Source organism: Diabrotica undecimpunctata, chromosome 5, assembly GCF_040954645.1.
Source record: "Diabrotica undecimpunctata isolate CICGRU chromosome 5, icDiaUnde3, whole genome shotgun sequence".
Classification (NCBI taxonomy): domain Eukaryota; kingdom Metazoa; phylum Arthropoda; class Insecta; order Coleoptera; family Chrysomelidae; genus Diabrotica; species Diabrotica undecimpunctata.
The window spans coordinates 40,735,373-40,756,815 of NC_092807.1; the positions used below are offsets into that span (position 1 = coordinate 40,735,373).

The 21,443-nt window shown below is 33.8% G+C and overlaps 1 protein-coding gene across 4 annotated transcripts in view; it reads left to right on the plus strand.

Annotated features, from left to right (window-relative positions):
* LOC140441272 (ATP-binding cassette sub-family C member 4-like) overlaps nucleotides 1-21,443 on the plus strand; it is a 132,504-nt gene that overhangs the window by 74,802 nt on the left and 36,259 nt on the right. For all 4 annotated transcript variants that reach the window (XM_072531885.1, XM_072531886.1, XM_072531887.1 and 1 more), the window contains one exon: nucleotides 5,382-6,641. In XM_072531885.1, coding sequence (XP_072387986.1) covers nucleotides 5,382-6,641 — 1,260 coding nt within the window. The remainder of the gene's footprint in view (nucleotides 1-5,381; nucleotides 6,642-21,443) is intronic.

Consider the following 21,443-nt stretch of genomic DNA (forward strand, 5'->3'; position numbering starts at 1 on the left):
GACCAAAATATCACTAACTCATCCGGTCTCATGATCGACTCACAAATTCCCATTTAAAAACGACCTTCCAATCAAAAGCTCAAATTGTGTTTACCATGATTTTGAAAAAGCCTAATTTCGGTTTCATAGAAAAACTAAATAGCTTACTTTAAAATTGGTTTTGTCAATACATAATTCATACATATTTCAAAAGATTAGAATATGGTCATTTAATACTCGACTATACAAACAATGAAAAGATTAACTTACAGGTAAAATGTCTTCTAATTCTAAACAAAGGTTTTTGGATAATTTTGTTTGAAACGGAAAAAGGTCGTTTGCCAAACAAATTTCTATTCTTATCTACACTAAATCTTATCTTAAATTACTATATACAATTTGATTATATTGATATCTTGAAATTTTATTTCGATGGATTTTTTTATTTATTTTTCTTTGGTTGGGAAAGAAGAAACATAACAATATATATATATATATATATATATATATATATATATATATATATATATAAATTTAACAGATAATAAATTCTGTAATAGCCAGATACAACTTTTAGAGGTAGGATTTAAACACAATTTACCTCAACATAATAACACAAAAACTTTTAGGTGTAGAATCTGAAGTAGCGTTAAAACTGAAATAACATAGAAACAAGTGCCATTGTAAAATCTATTACAAGTAGATGTATAAAAAGTCCTGTTACAAAGAGAACCAGACAGCCATTTCCATTAAAAATAAATCAATAGAAAACATTATAGTGTTTATAAAAGCATACGAAGGTAACACTATTATCACTATAGATAATAGAGAATATATTAACAAAACAAAAAAATTTGTAAATAATTAAAATATAACAATAAACAAAGATCCAATAAAAAAGTATCAAAAACAAATTAAACTGGCTTTAGAAAATTCAAAACCAATATTAAATTCAATAGAACAGAAATACCTCAATATTATGAACCTACAGCTTCCTAAATTATATTCTTTTGTTAAACTACACAAACCTGATCGCCCAATAAGACCTATTATTTTTTTTATACTGCTCTTATATAGCTTTTTTTTATACATACTTGAAAACAAACGTACATGAGTTTTCTGTATTTCATAAACCTACCCATACTAATATCACTATACACAATTCATCATCCCATCCTACACAACATAAATTGGCAACCTACCAAAGTATGTTACATAGATTAACAGAAATTTCCATGTCAAAAAATAACTTTGAGGTAGAAGTGAATAGTATTAAGCAAATAGCAGTAGACAATGGTTAGAACGAACAAACAATAAAAAAATTTTAAACCAAAAACTTCATAAGAAAGCCTTGAAAATAATCTTCTCGCCATAAGAGAAACCTAGTACCTTCTGCTCATTTACATATACAGGCAAGATATCAACAAAAAGAGCCTAACAACTTAGCAAATATATTGAGAACATTAAAAGCCAAAATAAAAAGAACTTAAATGTATACAAACTTACATGTGGTGAATGCCCAAAAACTTATATCAGTCAAACTGATAGAACCTTTAACAAACTTATAGCAGAACACAAAATGCTTTCAATAATATAAAAACAGATTTTACATAATCACTGTACTTTCTAGATCATAATCATTCTTTTATTGATCAATTTCAAATCTCCATATTCAAAATAAAGGCCTTATGCTATATTTATTAGAATCTATGGAAATTAATTAATTAAAAAATGCTGATATAATTATGAATGGCCAATTTGAGATAAACGGCTCTCCCCTCCTCAACTTATTCAGCTGAAGACTATAAAGTGTAGACGCATAGTAAAAACAAATCACTTGAGAAAGGCACTCTGCGAAACAGCTGTGGTAATAATAAATTATAATAAATTTTGTGGAAGTGTTAAAAACAGAAGTTTTCTGTGCTTTATTAATAGATAAATTGAGCAAATTGTACTGCTTGCTTTGATTGCTTGGTTTTGTTAATTAATATTGCCACTTCATCTTTTTTTGGATGCCTTATACTCTACAAAACGCAAGTACAGTGACACTGCATTTTCGTAATGTGCTCATTAATTTTTGTTTGCCAATACTTCTGTTGATTTTCTCTTACACTCTTAATCCTCATCTCATCATTAATATTTTTTCCAGTTATTCCCTTTTATAATATTTCCCTTTCTATTCATTTGTTTGGTCACTTATGATCATTCTCTTTGCTTTTATCCCTAACTGGGGTTGGTTTTCCTAATACATTCTTGTGCTAATAGGTGTATTAATTTAAGTATATTAAAACATGTCTTTCAATTTTCGGGATTAAGACCTGTGTCTATACAATTATTATCTTACAAATATATGCAAATATATTTATTTAAAAAGCAGTGTTATATCATAAAACTGCGAAGGCACGTTTTACAACTGTAAACGAATGAATTAGGCACATACGACTAATAAAAGGTAAAGACAAAGTTAAAATCTCTTATGAATGTTAGGAAAATAAGTCTTCTACTCACAATCCAAAATGGGTTTTTATTAAAGTTGAAAAAAAATGGGTTACCGTTTCACTGTTTACAAACTTTTACTCGTACAGCATCTTCAGGCCCTCAAGAAACTAAAGCTAAAATACATAGTAAGTGGACTTCAATTTTGGGGTTATGCGCCTCGCCAACTTAACTGACGTTCACTGTATGCTCTTGATTTTATGATTTTACTGTATCAAAGGCAAATAAAATGAATATAATATGTATATGCAGGGCGTGGTAAAAGAAGTGGGACGGAATATTTCGAATACTCGAAAATATTTGTCGACATCAAATGTTCATCAAGGTCTCTATAAGTCTCTATTTTGCGTAGAGTGAAAATTATACGAATGGTTTTGCATGCAATTGAATTGGAGAGTACTTGCCAAGTTGCAGATAGTCCAAATTTGAATAAAATACATCCACGACTTAACTTTCTGCAGACACTGTATTAAATATAACCTTGAAACAAATTGGCACTAAATCACTTCCGAGTTTTCAGCAAAACAAAATGTTTAAATACGTGTAGTCCAGTAATTAATACCAAAGCTATTGAGAGTATGCAGTCCAGTAATTAGACCGAAGGTACTATATCGTTTAACTAAAACACACCACAAAGTCCGAATTAAATTCCCGAAACACTTTTTTGTTACTTCTTTTTAGCAAACGATTTGTCCTACTCACTGTCTGATATTTCACTATTAGAGTCGTCACTATCTGAATTGTCTATCCGAATAATTAGTGGCCGGACCTCATCTATAACTCGGTTTGAAAAAACTAAACGATTATGACTTCCGTATGTCTAATACAATTTTGCCATTGTTCTGCCTTTATTTGTTCTAGCGATTTTTTCCATAAACTAAGAACGCTAGCTTCATCTGTTCTTTTGGATGCATGTTTATCATAAAAATTTTTGGCTATACCCCAAACTCACTCAATTTCATTATAGTGGCAATGGTAGGGCGAAAGTCGAAGAACTTCATGGTCATATTTAAGAGCCATTTGGTCAGTAACAAATTTCTTTTAAATTTTGTGCTATCCACACCTTTGAAGTAAATCGACTTTTGAAAATATGTCACTGTGATAAATTTTCTTTCCTGTCAACCACAACTTTATTTCTTCTTTTGTCCAGCTGCTTGAAGGAAACCTCTCTTCTACTCTTGAGTGGTATGATGCATTATCCAACACTATTATGGATGGTCGCTCTAATTTTTTTAACAAATTTTCTTCAAACCATTCTTCAAAAATATTTTCATCCATATTTCCATGGTAATCACCTGTATTCTTTGTGGACGAAAAAATTAAACTAGCTTCACGAATAAAACCCTCATTATTTCCAGCATGAAGTATAATGTAGCGTTTGCCATTACCGGAACGACTAGAAAAATAACATTTCGTGGTGCCACCTTTCCAGGATGATTTTGACATATTTTCTTTAGCGAAAATCCAAGTTTCATCTAAAAATACAACTTGGACTATCAGAAGTTTTATAGTTCATGTATTTTCTTAAAAAATGCCACCGTTTAGAAACGACATTAAAGAGTTCACACAATACTTGTCTATTATTTGTCTTTTTAAATCAAAAACCTAAATGTTTCAGCACTCTCCACAAACTTGTTAAACTATTATCACACAGTTCCTGGTCTTTTATTTTTTGTTACACAGCACTAACTGTTACATGTTCTTTGGCTTTATACATTACATATATATATATAATATTTTTAATTGTAAGTTTAATCAACTGGTGCAAATCTAAAATTTTTGGATCTCGATGATTTCTCTTGCTTACTTTATTTATTTCATCCTCAATCACATTATTCATTCTTCAGAATGTCTTCTCTTAGATACCGCAAGCATCGCATGTGCGTTTCTGAACTGCCATAACAGATGTCAATGGACTTATATTATTTTTTTCCAAATTTAAATAACTTTCGACTTTTAGAACTAAAAGCCGTTCTTCTGGAGATAACACCCTACGTTTCGACTGTATTTTATTTTCTTCCAAATTACTCATTTTGCTTTAAACTTCCGCTTCACTAAACTACTATAAAAAATAGGTACTACGAAACACTCGAACACAAATTATTTAACAGCCATTGCTAAACAAGCATAAACACTGCATTGATTGTGATTGTTCGCAAAAACCGTTCGCATGTTTTAAATAAGATTTTTGCTGATTATGTATTTTGTTAAATTATTAAATAACACCAACACAACCCACGACCAGCAATTAATTTTTAACGATAAACAGAACAGAAATTTGATGACGTTTGAATTTGATATACTTTTTCGATGACAGTGTCGTTAATAGACAGATATTTTTAAACAGCATGAATCATTTTTCAATGATTGTGTGGATTTAAGAAATACATTACTAAACAAATTTTTAAAGTGTGTATGAAGGAGATTACAATTATTATGATACATGATATTTACTCCTTATTTTTCAAATAATATGTTCTTGTAAAGGCATAACTTTGATTATTTTATAAACCTACATTATACGCTACGTCAGAAGAAATTAAAAAAAATTAACATGTAATAAATTCACTGTTTAAATAAATATTCTGTACTCGTACTATTGCAATAAAATATTAAAATAAGTAAACGATAACTTGTTGAGCAGTCCTGATTGAAACAACAGAGCAGTAAAATGGTATTCATAAAGGTAGTGTAAAATATACCGCCGCTTATCTGGTCCGCTAGTAATAAAGTTACCAGCATTTAATTGCAAAGCGGTCTTTTTAGGTGAAAAATATTATACCATTATATTTCATACTTTATTTTCCGTTAGATTTGTAGAATTTTATGGCTATATTTTTTACATATCAAACTTAATAATTTATTTTTTATGTTTGAAAAAAATTAATATTTTTTTTTTATTTTAGTAAAGAACTAGATCAAATTGGAAAATTTTCATTAGTACGATCAGTAATGCTTTCTCTAACTATGGTTCTAGGACGACTATCCATATGGTTGTGTATCTTAACCTATATTTTTTCAGGAAATACGTTAACAGCATACTACGTGTTTACTGTGGCATCTTTTTATGCCTTCTTAAGAAATTCTGTTATTCTACTATTTCCCCAAGCCGTTGTCCAAATAGCAGAAGCTAAGGTATCAATAAAAAGGCTGCAAACGTTTTTATTATTAGACGAAATCGAAATAGAAAATTCATTGATTGAGATAAATAATATTAAGAGCGATGTAACAAAAGAGCTACATGCAAACAAAAAATCCGAAAAGAGTATAGGGATAGTAATAAAAGAAGCTTCAGTTAGGTGGACCAATACATCTGAAAATGTTTTGCATGACATAAACTTTAAAGCCAGAGGTAATCAATTAGTGGCAATAGTGGGTCATGTAGGGGGTGGAAAGACCACACTACTTAAAGTTATCCTAAAAGAGGTAACAGTATTTCAAGGACTAGTTCAAGTAAATGGAACTATTTCTTACTCTCCGCAAGAACCTTGGTTGTTTGAAGGTAGTGTAAAGCAAAATATACTTTTTGGAGAACCCTATGATCCTGACAAATATGAAAATATTATACATGTCTGTGCCTTACAAAGGGATATTACTCTATTCCCAAGTGGCGATGAAACATTAATTGAAGAAGGCGGGAGCAATTTAAGCGGTGGACAGAAAGCTCGAATTAACTTAGCGCGCGCAATATACAAAGATGCAGATGTTTATTTACTTGATGATCCCCTATCCGCCGTCGATGCAATAGTAGGACAACAACTATTTAATAATTGTATTTGTGGATACCTTCAAAAGAAATGCGTTGTGTTAGTAACACATCAAGTACATTATTTACATTCCACTGACTATATTTACTTAATAGAAGATGGCACGCTTAAGTTACCTAGTACCTATCAGATTCTGGAAAAATCTAATAAAACATTTATAGATCTTTTAAATACAGCAACATCTCAGATAAGAAATGAACCAATAAAGGATGGTGATAAAGCAGACGGTCAACTTGGTCAATCCACAAAAGAAGAAATTGCTCTTGGTGCCGTATCATTCCATGTTTATAAAAGCTATTTTAGTGCCGGTGGACACTGGTCAAAAACTTTAACGATTACGCTAGCTTTTATACTAGCACAAGTCTTTGGAAGTATGACAGAATTATTTCTAGCAATTTGGTAAGTAAAAGGCATATTCACGATTGTGTAATTTTTGTGTTTAACTTTTGTGTTCCTTCTATCTGCTTACTAAAGTTACATACATATATATATATATATATATATATATATATATATATATATATATATATATTGATATATATATATATATATATATATATATATATATATATAGATATATATATATATATATATAAACATGTTCGGCAAGATTTCCGCGGTTAGTAAAATTAAACCTAGAGCAAAGATTAATACTATTATAAAAATTAATATTAAACTCACCAGTCTTCCGGGTTGAACCGCGTCGGTATCCATTGGGCCGAGCTTTCGACATCCTCTCTGATGTCTTCTTCAGAGCTTCCGAGGTCTCAGTCTCTCGAGTGTCTCAGTGTGTCTATATGTTTAATTTATTCAATAAAACTATTTAATTGGTATCACTTGAAAGATATCATTCATATACTAATACAGACAAATTCCGCAGTACTTCCTTAACACGCCAACGTATTAACATTACAAAGACAGATCTAAGATATAAAAGATCTAAGTAAAATTAAAGACCGCTATAAAAAACGAAGCAAAAAAGTGTTGAAATTGCTAACTTGCTGTTCAATTAACTTCCAATATATTATATCAAACGTAACAACGTGACTAAAAGACAACAAATGACAGCACAAAATACATATCAAAGATATAAGGTAAAAGTAGAACTGACAATTAACAAACTAGAAAAGAAATTCACATATTTAGAACACTTAGAATAAATTGGTAAAAATTCTAGAAAACTTTATTTTTTTCGAAAACGAAAGATACTACACAAAGAGCCGAGATAATTGATATTTCAAAAGAAAAATTAAGTGTTTTCACCAGTCTTAGGTTTCTACTGAAACATTTAGGCGTCGAATGTTGTACCCTCTGGATGATCGATTGAAGGTTACACAAAGAACGGTACTAGGCTCGGGCTTCAGTCTGGTAGAGGTATCTTGGTCGGGGTTCTTGTTACAGCTCAAATATCACGGATCAATTAAGGAAGTACTTACGACACAAAGACAAGAAGTTAGAAGAGAAGATAAGAGATAAGAGAAGAAAAGTTATTTGGGCACCACCCTATTTTTAGAGGAACAGGGAAACCTTAAGGCATAGAGAATACGATAATGAGAAAGATAAGATACAGTTAAGATACGCGAGAATAAAATAAACCGTGAGAGAAAAGGTATCTTGATCGTGCGGTACACACTCAATATTTCGACACAGATACACTAATTATACGATAAAACAAATAACATAAATCAGTAAAAATGCCTGAAAGAGATACACCATGCACAATAATATATATTCATATCATAACAATAAAAATAAAAAGCAAAAGGTTCGTCAACAAAATTATATTGAGGTATATAAAAAAAATACACTATAACAATCTTTACGGCACAGTTAGATGACACGAGATAAGTGATTGATTAATTTATAATCGAATAAAAACAAAAAATATTTTTTTTGGGAAAGTAATTCTGCATAACGTAGTATTCTCAAGAATAGAAGAAAGCAAGGGACATTATAATAGTCAATATTCGTCAAACAAATTATTATTATGCCTTGAGAACACTTAAACGTTTACCAAAAAATTTTTTTATTGAATGTGATCACCTCAAATCTATATATGAAATTTAACATAAATATACCCTACATTAATATAAAAGAAATGGTCCGTAATTTATACATATATTATATCGTAGGTTCAAACTCATAATAGTTCGTTCCGTTTAACCATAAACAGCAAGGTCACTAAACTAAACGTTATAAATCAAATTCTTACGGTTTAGGTATCAAAGTTGAGCTTTAGTCAATAAAATTTACTACTCACAATTAATATGCCACAGGTGGATACAGATAGTGGCGTTAGGCCTTCAATAAAGTCACTTGACACTTGGTCCTCGGCAACAGGTAGCTACAGCAACGAATTACGGTTTTCAATCCGTCTCGGGTTGATTTCGGCAGACGAGAAGATAAACAGCCAAACAGGAATAGCACAGGTAATAATCGGTAGTAGAGATGAATGATGAATAATGCACAATGAATAGTGAATATTAAATAATGGCTAATGGCTAATGGCTAATCGTTAATGGCTAATGGTTAATCGGCAAACAGAAGTGACCTCGTTCCTTCGAAGTGGAACACGTCTGTTGGACAAAAGAGAAAATATTTAATATAGGACTCACTGTGTAAAGATAAATAAAGGTGAATTGAAAATCCACTTACCGCCGATTGTCGAAGATAAGACCGCTTGCCACAGGAACCAACTTGGAAATGAATATCGGATTGTGAATTTAGAAGGGCTTAGACAAGCGAAGGTTGAAAATAGGGAAGGGATATTGGCTGAAGGATGCCACGCGAAATTGACATTAAATAACCGGGATATTGGGGTTCATTTTCGTAGCGTTTACCAATAGAAAGTAAAGTTTCTACGAAAAACAACTCTTCTGATTTTCTGAGAAGGTAGCTCGGAGATTTCACAATAGGTCCTTTTTCCTTTGTTATTAGGAAAGATTTTTATGTAGCAAAACAAGATAAAAAGAAGAAGAAACATTTGGCGAAGTTATTTCTTTGTTAAAAAAAGGCGTAACAAAACGAAGGTATGCAGGCATGGGCGGCGTGAAAATAGTTTATTAAAGGGAATAATTTAAAGAAATTATGAACATGCTTCACAGCCCTTTCCACGATGTAAACTGGGTGTACTGAGTTTGCATCGGAACTGTGAAACAAGGAAGCATGGGAGAACTATCGTAAAGACAAGTTGAGAAAAACAAGGAAAGTTTACGTTACTACGATAACACATACGTACAATATGACCAAGTAACATTATAACATAACATAAACGATACACTAAATAGTATCTATCTAACACAATAGACAAAACATAAAAGTAATTCTACAAGTTTTACAAAAGTTATAAAGGTATATGCTTAATAATTATAATTTTTACAAAAGGTATGAAAGTACAAGCTTAATGAATTTATTTAACCTATATAATATTTTTATACAACTATGTTAATATATACACTTATGTGTCAAAAGGTATAAGAGGGTATCCGCTCGATATTGTTACAGCAAAATAGGACACGTAAGGCAAACAAGGCAATATGGAGATCGTTAAACAATGAGCGAGAGAGTGAGTTCGTCGCGAGATTGTTAACGTGAGGCACCTTGGTTTAAATAACACTGTATCAATAGATAGTCCGAATATTTTGCTTAGATATCATCACTAGAAAGATAGACTTAACCTAGTTTCAGTGGTGTAAGAAGATAGCTAAAAATCCATATAACGGTACTTATTGAAATATAAGCGGTAATAATAGACGATTAATATGCCAACGTTTTTCGTAACCCGGCATAAAGGTAATAAGACTAATGTTAAGTTTTGGTTAGGTAGGTAGGGAGTTTGTAACTAACAAGGAGAATTGTAATGAGGATTTGCGTACTTAGTATCTCTTAATGATTATCAAAAGTCTATGCAGTATTAACAAGAGATTGAGATTTAATAGAGTTAAAAATTATATTTCAGTAATGTGGTTGCAAAAACCCGAGGTTTAGGAGCAGGGGGTACATATGGTACATAATTTTTCAGGTGCACATAGGGTATTTATTCTGGTATTGATGGGACTAACCTCTTAGGCACCAAAATTAACACTAAGAGAGTCATTTAATTGGCCTCATTCCGGTTGAAGAACGACTGAATTCTTACCACAGATGGTCAATAGAAACTAGGATCCAGATACTATTTTCGGCGAGTCAACTGGCGAACGTCCGCTAACATCAGTCCTAGCCTTCCTCAGTGCCTAGTATCTCTGGCAGATGCTGATCTCTATGACGAAAAGGGGTAGAGAAGATGTTATTTCTATGTTGGGTCTCACATCAAAAGTTAAACCAAGTAGGAAAGAGAGTACTACACGATTTGGGAATTCTAAACACGACAGAGATGTCACAGCCGGACAGTGTGTTTAGGGATTTAGGGGAAGTCTTGTTAGAAACACTGTATCAGTAAAGATAAGGTATAAGGCAATTGTACTTTTTAGAAGGTAAAGGCAAGAAAATCTTAGGTTTTCTTAAATAAGGTAGTCCTTAATTATTCCATTTGGAGTCAAGGTAGTTTTATTCAAGATACGATATGTTTCCAATTTTCTTTGGAAGGTAAGGTGTGTTTCTAACAGATAAGGTACCCTTCAATTTTCATTTGAAGGTAAGGTAAATCTTTTCCAATTTTTGTTGGAAGATAAGGTATATTTTCAACAGATAAGGTACCCTTCAATTTTCATTTGAAGGTAAGGTAAATTTTTCGTTGGAAGGTAAGGTATATTTCCAACAGGTAAGATATCCTTCCATTTTTATTTGAAGATAAGGTAAAAATTTTTAAATAAAGGTAACACACGATAAGATTTCTTCGCTTGTAAGGACTACAGCACAGCCTATATAACGATTATTTTATCAACGCAATGAGGTAAGGTGTGTTATAAGATAGGACGAAAAATTTAAGGTAAATCGCATGACGTCGAAAGTAAAAATAAAGACATAGATAGGTAGAAATCAAAGCAATTAAGACTAACCATGAATTATAGGGGTCTCAACAAACATCAATTTACATGGACAGGTAAGATACATCCGTAGAAAGACATGAGAGGTGTTTTCACGAATCTTGTTACAACAATGTATGTATGAGTGTCAGATAAGAAATAGTAGGAAATAGTAAAATAACCGTTTTTACTACAGACGTATTATAACATATATAGATATTTGAGGTAAAAGTTCCTAGTCAATAAAGTTAGATGTGGGCGTTAGACGACAGTTACAAAAGGTATAATATATATATTTCTAGCATGGTAAATAGTTATTCTTGCTCATTTTCTGAGACTTCGGAATCAAAAGAGTCACTATAACACGGCTTTAAATCTTTTATATGCCAGCGTCCAGCATTAGTACCATCTTCGTTTTTTATTTGATACACCAGACGAGAGAATTTTTTAGATATTGTACCCTTGACATACTTGGGAGCAAGCTTAGATATGAAACGTTTTGGAGCACTACTAAGAACAATATTTTGCGCCACACGGTATCACCAACAGAAAATTGAACATCTCGTTTGCGGAGATTATAGTATTTGGCATTTCTTTCATAGGCTTTAGATAGGTGGGTTTGGACTTCCTTGAAGACAGTTGACAATCCAGTTATTTCAGAGGCATATTCGTCTCTGTTACCGGGAGAGAATTCGATATTTTGGAGCTGGTCATAGGGACGATTATAATAATCTCCTAATAAGGGAACGTTGCGGGCAAAATTCAGAAAAGCTGGGGAGTGTTGAGTAACTTCATGGCGGGCGGTATTAATAGCTTGTTGAATTTTAAAAATTTCTCTATCCCATTCGGAATGTTCGGTAATATAGCTGCGAATAGCGGTACAAATGGTACGATTACTTCTTTCTACGAAGTTGCATTGGGGGGAATAAACGGCAGTGAACCAGATTTTTTGAACTCGGTATTCATGACAAAGATTCTTAAGAATTTTGCTATTAAAATTAGAGGCATTGTCGCATATGATGTGTTGGGGAACACCGAAAGTTAAGAAAACATTATTTTCTAGGAAGTTAGCGACATTCTGAGCGGTAGCTTTGCGTAGGGGTTGTATTAACGTATATTTAGAGAACCAGTCAGTCACGACGAGTAACCAAGAGAAACCTTTTTTACTGCGCGTGAGGGGACCGATAAAATCAATAGCAATTATTTGCCACGGGAACTCGGCTTTCTTCTGATTTCCCATTAAACCCATTTGAGGAACATTTGGAGCTTTCTGTGCTCCACAGACTTGGCAAGAACGAACGTATTTGAGGACGTCTCTCCTCATCTTCGGCCAGTAAAATCTCTCTTTGACCCGGGATAAAGTTTTAAAATAGCCTAAATGGCTACAAGTAGGAGGTTCATGACAGGATTTGAGAACGTCGTGTTTCTGGGGAGAAGGTACTAAAATTTTCCATTCTATTTCGTTAGATTTAAAAGGTAGACAGGTAGGTACATACTTATAAACATATTCATTTTCTACTTTCCATTGGGGGAAGTTATCTGGATTAGCGATAATTTTTGACCGTAAGTTATCATACCAGGGCTCGATTCTATTTAGATCAACATCGAGAGAAGCTAATTCGGGACTTACAGGAGTTTCGTCCAGAGGGACTTGTTCGTGCATTCTACTGAGTGCATCCGGTACTTTATGGCAGGATCCCTTTCGGTGAACAAGAGTAAAGTTATGTTGTTTGAGGCGCATGGCCCAACGACAAAGACGACCAGAGGGATTTTTGAGGGTAGTCAACCAGAGAAGGGAATAGTGGTCAGTGATGACGGTGAACTTGGTTCCTTCAACGTACGGACGAAATTTTTCAATGGCGAAAAGGACGGCAAGGCACTCACGTTCTGTGACAGAGAAATTTCGCTCGGCTTTAGTCAGAGATCGACTAGCGTAACATATAACTTGTTCGCTATCATCTAATTTTTGCGTCAAAACAGCTCCAACTCCAGTATCACTGGCGTCGGCTTGAACGACGAAGGGTTTCGAAAAATCTGGTTGAACCAGTACGGGGGCAGATACTAAGGCTTGCTTGATTAAGATAAAAGACTTTTCAGCTTCAGGATTCCAAGTAATGGTTTGTTTCTTTTCTTTTCCTTTACCTTTTAGGAGATCGTTTATTGGAGAGACAAGGGTAGAGAAATTTTTAATAAAACGGCGGTACCAAGAGCAAAGTCCAATGAAGCGTTTAATTTCGGTAGTGTTTGTAGGTCTGGGATAGGTTATCATAGCAGATATTTTTTCGGGGTCCGACCGAAGAGAATTATCACCAACGATATAACCGAGAAACTTAAGGGAAGTTTTGAAGAACTCGCATTTATCTACGTTAATGGTAAGATTTGCGTCCTTTAGCTTTTCTTTAACTTTAGAAAGAAGAGAGATATGTTCTTCAAAGGTAGGGGAACATACTATTATATCGTCAAGATAACAAAAAATAAAGGGTTCGAATTCAGGTCCGAAAATTGCATCTACTAGACGTTGTTGTGTTTGTGCTGAATTACACAAACCGAAAGGCATAACGGTAAATTGGAATAACCCTCGACCTACTACGGCGAAAGCAGTTTTTTCACGAGATGATTTTTCCAAGGGGATTTGCCAGAAAGCTTTCTTAAGATCAATAGACGAGATAAATTTTGCACCTCGTAAAAGAGAGAGGATCCTATCGATATTTGGAAGCGGGTAGGTGTCATGTTTAGTGACATCGTTTAAAGTACGACCATCAAAACAAAAACGAAATTTGTCATTTTTCTTCCTAACCAACAAAACGGGTGAACACCAAGAACTACAACTGGGTTCTATCACACCTAGCTGGAGCATTGAATCTAGTTCCTTATTTAAGATATTCGACATATATGGAGACATAGGGAAAGGACGTCGCTTGAATGGTTTTGAGTCGCCTGTATCTATTGTCATTTGAATTTTATTTGTGCGGCCTATACCTTCAGCGCTACTAACTTCGTTAAAGTTATTAATAATTTTGTTCGCTAAGGTACGGTCGGTTGGACTAAGAGATTCTAACGAACAAAGATGCGGGAAGATAGCTTCTGGATTGGCCATAGGAAAAGGATGATTTGGTTTATCGGACTTAGTATTCCATTGGTTGGTATTAAAATCAATTGAGAGACAAAATTGTTCAGCAAAATTACTTCCAAGGATAAAAGAACACGGTAAAGAAGGCACTACAAGGCATTGAATTACTCTAAAGACATTATCGGCAAGAATAGGTAAATCTATGAGACCAGTTACTTTTTTATTGGAACCGTCTGCTAGAGAAACTGTCGAGTTAACGGATTTATTTATTGGAATTTTATTTTGATTAAGAAAAGCGAGACCTTGTTGTCCGGCACACGTAATGGAACAACCGGTATCCAATAGTACAGTAAAATCTTGATTGTAGATATTTACAGATATGTAGGGTCTTTTATCAGTCTTTTTAGAGATCACAAGGGGACAGACTTTATTATGAGAAGGAAGACGATAGAAGTTTCTAACTTCCGTAAGGTAATTTTTCCACTCATTTTCGGTCAAGCGGTAGGAGTTTCTATGCGAAAAGTCTCGGTTCTTATTCCATTGTTTTCGCTGACGGGAGTTAAAGGTACTTCGGTGAGATGTAGGAGAACGGTAATCTCGAGGTAAATTATTCTGAATTCTATTTGAAGAATAACTGGAGGATCGGGAGATATCGGACTTTTTGGGATGTCTGGGAATAGAATAGCCGATAGTATTTATTCCGTACGTGAGTTTTTTGGAGGATTACAATTTGTACATTGTGGGAAGGTAACTTGAGATTTTCCACATCGATAACAAAATATTTTCCTCGGACGACGACATTCACGGTGACTGTGTCCTTTGCCTTGGCAATTCCAACACGCAGTGGAAGAGTTTGGCTTAGAAGTTAAGGGAGGTACGTAATTCTTGCCTGAAGAACGGTTCGTGGGAAAGGTATTACTAGAAGAATTGTTTCTAGACTGAAAATGTCTCGGAGGGTTTCTCTGGGCATCCCTTTGGTTTTCTACGCTAGAAATAGAAGGAGGGTCACGTTTGAAAACTGAGGCAGCATTTATTTCGACGGTATTAATGAGAGAAGATAATTGGTCTACGGTATCCACCGTACTAGTGGCTATCATAGTAGAATATTCCGGTAGGAGATTTGAACGAATATAAGAGATTATGGTTTTTTCGGAGGGCTGTCTCGGTAATCTCTTTATTAAATTAAGTATGTCTGCTTGATACAGAACGAAAGGTTCATTTTTTCTTTGCTTACGGCTTTTGATCTGATCCCACAGTTCGTCTTCATAGCCATGCGGAAGGAATGTGAATTTAAGTAATTCGACCAGTTGTGGCCAAGAGGTAAGTTTAGATTTAACGCTGCTAAACCATTTAGCTGCGTTACCTGAAAAAAATTCCACGGCAGATCGGAAAAGTATCGCATCGGGAATATCACGCGATTCAGCAAGATTTTGAATTTTTTCCAAGACACTAAATAGATGCTTAGGATCACCGGAAAATTTAATATTCCAATCACCTACATTGACAGGAGTATTAACATGGACGATAGGGTTAATGGCTGGCATAGGAGCTTGTGAAGTTAAAGGTATATATGCAGGATTCGAGTCGGTAGTGATTATTTTATCATCTAGGTTTGCTTCTAACAGAAGGCAGGTAGAGATAGCTTCGTCTTTAAAATTCGATTCCACAGGTTTCTGTGGATCTGGGGTTAGACGTTGTAGTCTTAGGGAAAGATGCAATAAATGGGCCTTTGTTCTTTTGTAGACAGAATCACTAGGGTTTCCTTCAAATTCAGAAATAAGATTTTCGACTTCGGAAAAGATAGTTTCGATCTGGCTTGATTCATCTTCAAAGATAAGGGGATTTTCCGTTAGATCGATAATCGGAGTGGCTTTCTGAAGGGCTTTCTTAAGGATAGATTTTTTTTCGGAAAGAGTTCTATTTGACTTAATACCTCTGATTTTCAGTTCGTAATCGATCTGATTTACCTTGAGATAAGAGATAACAGAAGAATCCATTTTTAAACTCGTTTAGATAAAAAATAGTCGAGAGAAGAGAAGATACTTATATTTGAAGACTGCGTTGCGGTGCTATTTTTTACCATTTAGCTACCACATTGGACGATATTTTCTTGCTGTTAGCTGCCCCACGTTGGGCGCCATTCTTTTCTGTGTACCCTCTGGATGATCGATTGAAGGTTACACAAAGAACGGTACTAGGCTCGGGCTTCAGTCTGGTAGAGGTATCTTGGTCGGGGTTCTTGTTACAGCTCAAATATCACGGATCAATTAAGGAAGTACTTACGACACAAAGACAAGAAGTTAGAAGAGAAGATAAGAGATAAGAGAAGAAAAGTTATTTGGGCACCACCCTATTTTTAGAGGAACAGGGAAACCTTAAGGCATAGAGAATACGATAATGAGAAAGATAAGATACAGTTAAGATACGCGAGAATAAAATAAACCGTGAGAGAAAAGGTATCTTGATCGTGCGGTACACACTCAATATTTCGACACAGATACACTAATTATACGATAAAACAAATAACATAAATCAGTAAAAATGCCTGAAAGAGATACACCATGCACAATAATATATATTCATATCATAACAATAAAAATAAAAAGCAAAAGGTTCGTCAACAAAATTATATTGAGGTATATAAAAAAAATACACTATAACAATCTTTACGGCACAGTTAGATGACACGAGATAAGTGATTGATTAATTTATAATCGAATAAAAACAAAAAATATTTTTTTTGGGAAAGTAATTCTGCATAACGTAGTATTCTCAAGAATAGAAGAAAGCAAGGGACATTATAATAGTCAATATTCGTCAAACAAATTATTATTATGCCTTGAGAACACTTAAACGTTTACCAAAAAATTTTTTTATTGAATGTGATCACCTCAAATCTATATATGAAATTTAACATAAATATACCCTACATTAATATAAAAGAAATGGTCCGTAATTTATACATATATTATATCGTAGGTTCAAACTCATAATAGTTCGTTCCGTTTAACCATAAACAGCAAGGTCACTAAACTAAACGTTATAAATCAAATTCTTACGGTTTAGGTATCAAAGTTGAGCTTTAGTCAATAAAATTTACTACTCACAATTAATATGCCACAGGTGGATACAGATAGTGGCGTTAGGCCTTCAATAAAGTCACTTGACACTTGGTCCTCGGCAACAGGTAGCTACAGCAACGAATTACGGTTTTCAATCCGTCTCGGGTTGATTTCGGCAGACGAGAAGATAAACAGCCAAACAGGAATAGCACAGGTAATAATCGGTAGTAGAGATGAATGATGAATAATGCACAATGAATAGTGAATATTAAATAATGGCTAATGGCTAATGGCTAATCGTTAATGGCTAATGGTTAATCGGCAAACAGAAGTGACCTCGTTCCTTCGAAGTGGAACACGTCTGTTGGACAAAAGAGAAAATATTTAATATAGGACTCACTGTGTAAAGATAAATAAAGGTGAATTGAAAATCCACTTACCGCCGATTGTCGAAGATAAGACCGCTTGCCACAGGAACCAACTTGGAAATGAATATCGGATTGTGAATTTAGAAGGGCTTAGACAAGCGAAGGTTGAAAATAGGGAAGGGATATTGGCTGAAGGATGCCACGCGAAATTGACATTAAATAACCGGGATATTGGGGTTCATTTTCGTAGCGTTTACCAATAGAAAGTAAAGTTTCTACGAAAAACAACTCTTCTGATTTTCTGAGAAGGTAGCTCGGAGATTTCACAATAGGTCCTTTTTCCTTTGTTATTAGGAAAGATTTTTATGTAGCAAAACAAGATAAAAAGAAGAAGAAACATTTGGCGAAGTTATTTCTTTGTTAAAAAAAGGCGTAACAAAACGAAGGTATGCAGGCATGGGCGGCGTGAAAATAGTTTATTAAAGGGAATAATTTAAAGAAATTATGAACATGCTTCAATGTCGCTGTGGACCGAGCGCCGGCGACTGGTTTACCACTGAAGGTTTTTTTCTAGAATACCATTTACCAGTTGCCTGTGAGCATCAATAAGGTCAGATTTTTAGTCTAGGAAGAAGGACATATTGAAGCTTGTTTGTGTATGTATGTATTATGTCCAAAGTAACAACGTGATGATGCAACAAATAATACCAAACATATACATCGAAGATTTAAGGTAAAAGTAGAGCTGAAAAATTAACAAACACGAAAAGAAATTCAGTTATATAGAAGATTCAGTTATATAGAGGAAATAATTTACTCAAAATTTCTTGATCTTATCACTAAAACTTTTTGCTAGAATACCATTTACAAACTGTCTGTGAGTATCTATAGGGGCAGAGTTTTTTTCTAGGAAAAAAGACAAATTAAAACTTGTTTTATAATACCTAAAATCAGGTAATACAAAATCAGAGAAGTGTGTACTAGTAATAAGCAACGAAAACGATATGCAATAACTCTTAATTCACTTCATCAAAACCAACAAGTACTTTAACATAACAATTTCCAATAATCAAACATAATAGAATACAAAGCCTTTTAACATCCCGATATTATAATATTCAACGTGGCCACGTAATTAAATCACAACGAATGACACTAGAAAATATATATCAAATATATAAGGTAAAAGTAGATCTAAGAAATAACTAACAAGGAAAGACATTCTAATATTACAAGCATTCGATATATTTAAAATGACTTCCTTATCGTTTTTGTTATGTGTTGAATGTTGCTATGGACCGAGCACTGCTAAATAATGTTTATCCAGAATAAGTACTATTTTCAAAAGCCGTACGTGAACATCTATTTAGGGAGACATCTATATTTTAATTTGGCAAAGGAGCAATAAATAATCTGTAAAAAAAGGATATGCAATAGAAAGATGGACAATAATAGAAATCATTTGTAAATATATATTTTTGACTCATTGGTCGTCATCAGTACGGTGTAGCCAACTAATAATAGCTGAGACAAGGGAATAAAAAGGGTGAATGATTAAGTATATATTTTAAAAAAATAAAAACGACTGAATGGCAAAACTTGTCCAAAAAGGATTTATAAAATTTATTAAAAAGGAGCTAGGCAACCGCAAATACGTATTTACTAAGATTATCAGGTTTTTTGCAGTTGTTTTTCAACTAGTTCTTCATTATTCATGTTTATTAGTCCTTTTTAACTAAACTGTGAAATAATTTTTTCCGTTGCTGTACAGGTTTTGCAAGTGCTATACAAGTGTTGACTCCGCAATCAATAAGGACCCTTATCCTACAATAAATGGAACCTATCTATAAAGTTTTAGGATTAGACGGTATTGTTTGAAAAAAAAAATGTGTAAAAATACGAGTGGGAATGAAGAAGAAGAAGACATGACGATATCAAAATCAATAGGGTTCTTTCGTACACCAAATAGAACCTATATGATAAGTTTTACAAAAGATTTAAAAGTACGCGAGAGGATGAAGGAAAAAGTAAAGAAGACAAGTCGATACCAAAATCAAAAGATCATTCTTACACCATGGATAACTTATGTGCCAAGTTTTAGAACTCCAGAAGTGTGCTTTCAACAAAATGAATAGGCCTTAGAAAATTAAGAAGAAAAAAAACCATGTTAAACCAAAATAAACAAAAAGACTTTGAGAAGAAATTGACGCCAAATTTACTATGGTTCCAATATGCTTATACCAATAAAAACGCACGTACCAAGTTTTAAATACCTAAGATTTTCGTACAAAACACAAAGCAATCTGAGAAGAAGAAGAAAATAAAACAGTTCATTTATAATATAATATTTATATTACATTACAATAATCCAACTAACTTTCTTTTCAATATTTATTTTAATACACAAACTGACCTCTAAACTATAATAATATTAAAAGTTTTTAAAAACTCACCTGAAAAAAATTTCTGGAAAAATCTCCACTAGAATTCGTTTCCTGCCAGCGAATGGCCACTAACTGAAGGGCTCCTGGAAGGTGCGCTTTTTATATTCCTGATTTTCATGCTGGATTTGTACCGGTTGTTTCTGGTTCGGTATTGGATTTTTCTGTGTGAAGGATATGAGTAATGGAGGTGATTAGAATGGACATATAGGTAGAGAAGAAGGCTTTGGCTCATAAAGAGCTGTAACGCCACTGATGATGATGATAGGTAGAGAAGGAGCGGGAATAGAAATGGTTTATGAAGGTTTGGGGATGGGAATAAGAAATTATAAACGAAATAGTGTGATTGACTTTGCAGTGGCATGTGATTTGGCTGTCATTAACGTTTTTTATCACGTTCTTTATGAAGAGTGAAGACCTCTATGTTAAGTATAGTGGTGGGGGAGTGAAAGTGAGATAGATTTTGTGCTGTGTAGAGGAAGTCAGATAAAAGACGTTACCAACTGTAAAGACATAAAGGTGACTGTGTAGCTAGTCAACATCGACTGTTGATAGTGAATGCGGAGATAAAAGTAAGGCGGACAGGAAAGCAAGTAGGATACCAGAAAGTAAAATGGTGGAAGTTAAAAGATAAGAGTTGAGTCTTTAAGAGTAGATTGCTGGAAGAGTTTGAGGAAAAAAGTAAATGACTGGTAAGAAGCCAACGGTAAAGTTGTGGTGCAGAAGGAATAGGAAGTACTAGATTAAACATCTGGTAAAGGGCCTCCTAGAGACATATAAACTTGGTGGTGAACAGTGCAACAGAAGGTTAGAGAGAATAAAGAAGCTAGAAATGGGTATGATAGATCTAAAAGAAAGAAAGATAAGGATATATACAGGCAGCAAAGCGCGCTATAGCTACTACTAAGTAAAGATAGTCTGCACAGCTGTATGAAGAGTTTGCGACACCCGAGGGAATTGCCAAAACAAGGGACAAGTCCTCAAAGGACTTGACCCTCGTAAGGCAGATTAATAGTGCAGATGGAACCGATGTTAAAATAAAGTAAATCCGGTTTGAGTACTTTAAAAAGTTGCCAAATGAAAAACGGCAGAGCAGAGACGGAGGATGCAGGTTCCCAAATGTGAATATATGTAATACCAGGGATAGTGAGACTTAAAGTTGTTGAGGAGTTAAATAAGATGAAAAATGGTAAGGCAGTGCGACCTGATGAAATACTTGTGGAGGTTTGAAAGGCTCTTTGACAGGAAGGGGTTAATATTTTGTAGCAAATGATGAGTAAAATATATGAAGAAGAA